The 4,391-nt window shown below is 37.4% G+C and overlaps 1 protein-coding gene across 1 annotated transcript; it reads left to right on the forward strand.

The window, feature by feature from the left end:
* Positions 1-3,266: 3,266 nt before the first annotated feature.
* Positions 3,267-4,184, forward strand: lepb (leptin b). Its single transcript, XM_012831924.2, has 2 exons — positions 3,267-3,532; positions 3,849-4,184. Exons 1-2 carry the CDS (start codon positions 3,398-3,400, stop codon positions 4,182-4,184), a joined length of 471 nt encoding a protein of 156 aa, XP_012687378.2. The 5' UTR covers positions 3,267-3,397.
* The last annotated feature ends 207 nt before the right edge of the window (positions 4,185-4,391 follow it).

The following is a 4,391-nucleotide window of genomic DNA, read 5'->3' on the forward strand; positions in this document are numbered from 1 at the left end:
TGATGATGATGTTCAAACCAGAGAATGGTGTGCCATTAGACATGAGAATCAGAATCAGAATCAGAAAGGTTTTTACTGCCATAAGAGGAAATGCAGGAAATGAAGCAAACTGAGTTGTTAGTTAGTCAGAACCCTAATACCCATGACAGAGAGGAGTCTTTGTGCTACTGGATTGGGATTGGAAGGGTTCTTAAGAGACCTACAGTGACTGACAAACCGTTTCACAAGTCATTAAGTCCTTTGTCTACTTCCAAACTGAACATATACAATTGACCAGAACCTGGAAGTCCTCAGGTTTATCCTACTTCTTCAAGAATGTGTACAGTAGTCCACTCTCTAACAAAAATGCAGTCAAATCGATTTTGTCAATCCTGGTGAAGATTCAGTCTCTATCAATACTTTGCGGCAAGAATGTATAATAAAGAGTACAATTCTGTAAATAAACACCTCGCACAACTCTGAATAGCAACATCTATTCTCCAAACACTAAATATGGCACGGTACATTTTGAAAAAAAAAAAAAAAAACTAACCAGGTCCCTTAAAAATGCCTGTAAAAAGAGGGCAGAGGGGAGCTTCAGGGGGTATGCAGTACAATTCCAGTGAAACTCAACACATGCTATTTCCAGGATTTTATCGTCACAATATGGGTGGGGGTTGGGTGACCTTTACACACACACACACACACACACAATGCTGCATCATATATACTTGTTCTCATGTATGCTGTACTGTGTATGTATACAAAAATGAAGAAAAAAGATAAATATAATACATACGTGCATATTCAAAAGAAATTATGTAAATGATGCACCTTGAGCCCTCCGAAGGGTCTTCTCAAAATGAGAGTCTAAAATGACATAAACTACACAACTACCATGGCTCAGTATCATCTGTATGAGGAGTAAGCATAGGTCGAATTCTGCATTCACGCACACACACACACACACACACACACACACACACACACACACACACACACACACACACACACACACACACACACACACACACACACACACACACAAACACACATGCAGAGAACAGAAAAGGAGAGAGAGAGATTTCAGATACAATCCAAAATAGAAATTAAAAGATGTTAAATCGTGAAATTGAGAAATAGATTTAGCAATATAATTATTTTACACGATATAGTAACATTTCTGAATGTATGTCATTAAACATTGTATTGTTCATCGACATGAAAGTAAAAAAAATTATATTTATTATACCTTTGAGACTTGAAGCATGTCATCCCTTTCACATTGCTTTGCTTAAAATGTTTTAAAATATTTCCAAAGTGGGCATAAGTAACCCCAGATGGAAGCCAGTGGAGTTCCTGTAGTGTGTGTCACTGTACTTTGGAAGTGGTATAAACACAGGCCGCTTCTTCTAGAATTGCAACACACTCTGTGTGAAACAGTGTTGAGTAAACACGCATATTTCTTGTGTGATCGTCTGGATTATAACGTGACAGTTCTACACCCGGCATTATTTCTAATCTTAGTGTGCTTGGGGCTGTGATTACAATCGTTATTATGCATGCTCTTTACAGATCATTTCAGACTTTACAGGGTTTTCAGCATTATATTCATTTTGCAAAATGTATATTCATAAATACACTTTACTCCATGTAAATGTGTATACGTCCGTGATTTTAGGGGAAAGAAAAAAGGGTGCATTGCATGTGATTAAATCTCATCCAGTATCTGTCATTTCATTCTGGCATGGTAATGTATTTTGAGATGTTTTTTTTGTACTTCATGATTTTCCCTTTATTATTACTTCAAACTGTTTTATACAACAGCTTATTTGTTTATTAAAACATGTATTTGAAGTGAATCTTTCCATGTCATTTTAGATCAAATCTGTCAGTTCAGATTCATCTGTGAAAAAGACAATATATAACTGTTAGGTGAAAATTCACCTTAGTTACCTCAGGACTCCGGAGCTGCATATAAGTATATTTATTAGACAAACAACAATAACAATTGCAATCGGGCTCACTCCCAGCACAAGGCTGAAAGTGAAGCCATGATAAACACATCGCACAAGGTTTATATAGACAGAAGTTTAGTTTTCAGCAGGGATAACCACGTGGTGGATCTCTGACGTCCGAGGCTCCCTATATTGCAAGGATGGCAGTTTTGCACAAGGTCGGAAGAGGCTTATCACCTCCGGTCTAAACATGCTCTTGTAGATATGCAGACTAAGTGGCACCTAATAATCTAAGTTACACACACGCAGAAACACAGAAAAGCCATGTTACTGCTTACATAAGTACATGATTCATATAAGGTGTATAATAATACAAGGCACTTGATTATTATATTCTTAAGGCATTAATAGTGTTTCAAAATTATCTCCATCAATAACAGAATATAATATAAGATAATATATATCAACCTATACAATACAGAGACCTATCAAGAGTCAAGAGAAGAGCTCTTGATATTGACATAGAGTGCTTCACTACATACACAAATTGTATACTATACATTTCAGAGAGTAAAAACATACAGAAACAGACTCAAATAAATTAAGACACATTCAATGAAAATATTCAACAAATTGCAGTAGAAGTGAAGAGTCAAATAACTGATTATTGTGATACATACAATGGAATGGAATAGCAAACCAAGTGTGTTCACATTGAACGGTAACTGTAGAATATGCCTGATTTTATATTATGGTGTTATCTTAAGTGCCATAGGAATTTCTGAATAGTATAATTTTTCCTGATAATGATAGAAGTATTGAAGTGGCACTCCATAACCATACTCAAAACGAACAAAGGATCTTCCCAAATCAAGTTGCTGCTATCTTCTTGTTAATGACTCCAAAGCAGATTGATCTCTCTTTTTTGGTTCTCCTCCTGTTACGTAGATTCTTAAGATGAATAGGTTTTGACAGTTGACCAATCAAATATACCATACTTTCACTAACTCTGACTTATTAAAATCCCACCTCTTTATGCTATAAACTACCCAGACTACATGCTCATCTCTGGTCATGCGTTCACCTGAGGAGGGCTGGATTTGGGGAGGCTCACCCCTCAGTGACACTGGAGGAGCCTGAGCAACCCAGAAATGAGTCATTTCTGACTAATCTTCACCAGGGTATAAAAGAGAGAAAGCCCTTGGTGGAGATGTATAGTTCAGTCACACACCAAGAAAGGTAAGCATTATGATGCTACAATGGAGAAATTGTTCTTTAATCAGTAATTTCAACTCTATAATACTTTTTTTTGCATGAGGTAGTAAAACATGATGACTGCAAAAATGTTTGCTGTCTTTAAATTTTATGTTCTTTTGAAAATTATGAATTTTTGTGAATTATGAAAATGTGCATTGTCTGTGTATTGTTTTGAATTGTTTAATTCTATCCTCAACAGAGAGATGAAGTTGTCCCTGGTGTTAGTTTACGGCATGGTGTTGGTGTGTTCATCCATGGCTCGTCCGAAAATCACAGGAGATATGATCAAAACCATGGCCAAAACCATGATCGCCAGACTCAAAAAGGTTAAAGCTGAGGTAAGGGAATGCTTCTACATGGACATTTCTATTTGGTCAGACACAGGGGGATTCATGGTAAGGGTTCTGGAGATGTAAAGAAAAGGAACTTTCCCAGAAATGTAGTTAAGTTTACAGGGTACACCCTTAACCAGAATCAAGTTGGATAGGAATGCAATTTTTTTTTATGAATGCATTTCTTGGTGCTCTCTTAGTATTACTAGCCGAATACATGCCTTTTATGTAAATTATTTTATATTTTGCAATCATATTTGGTCATTTAATATTTCACATTTCTTTACCATCCCTCTCTCTCTCCCTCTCTCTCTCTCTCTAGCATTTTGCTATGTCTTCTGAGATAAGCTTTGGCACTGATAAAGACACTCCTATCGAAGGTTTAACCTCGATTGTGGTGTACCTGGGCTCCATGCAAGTGAGGTTGCGTGTCCCACCCACACACCATCTGAGGCAAGTGGAGGAAGATGTGGACACTTTGCTGGGCTACCTTCGTGGGATGGCCGTCGGTCAGAGCTGCACACTACCTAAGGCGGGAAGCACCCTGCTAAAATCCGAGACAGACTTCCCCATCACATCTTACTACCAAAGCCTGCTGGATCTTCAAAGATACCTGGAGAAACTGTGTCTTAACCTGGACAAGCTAAAGTCGTGTTGAATGATTAGTCTCTCTCCCTCTCTTTGTGCCGATCTCTTTCACAGAAACAAACACGCACTTAAGAATGCTGCCTTTTTAAATGAAGTGAAATTATCAGTAAATTATGCAAGGACTGTTATAGCTGTACTATGACTTTCCAAACTGCTCTTTGTTATTTATTAGCATTTTTGTACAAATGCACTGATGTCTTCCTACAAATGTCTTCCT

Source organism: Clupea harengus, chromosome 16 (assembly GCF_900700415.2).
Source record: "Clupea harengus chromosome 16, Ch_v2.0.2, whole genome shotgun sequence".
Lineage (NCBI taxonomy): Eukaryota > Metazoa > Chordata > Actinopteri > Clupeiformes > Clupeidae > Clupea > Clupea harengus.

Excerpts from the sequence above, each read along its gene's own strand:
- lepb (XM_012831924.2), top strand. The coding sequence starts at position 3,398 with ATGAAGTTGTCCCTGGTGTTAGTTTACGGCATGGTGTTGGTGTGTTCA. Across the intron at positions 3,533-3,848 it reads TCAAAAAGGTTAAAGCTGAG|CATTTTGCTATGTCTTCTGA; the intron begins GTAAGGGAATGC and ends CTCTCTCTCTAG.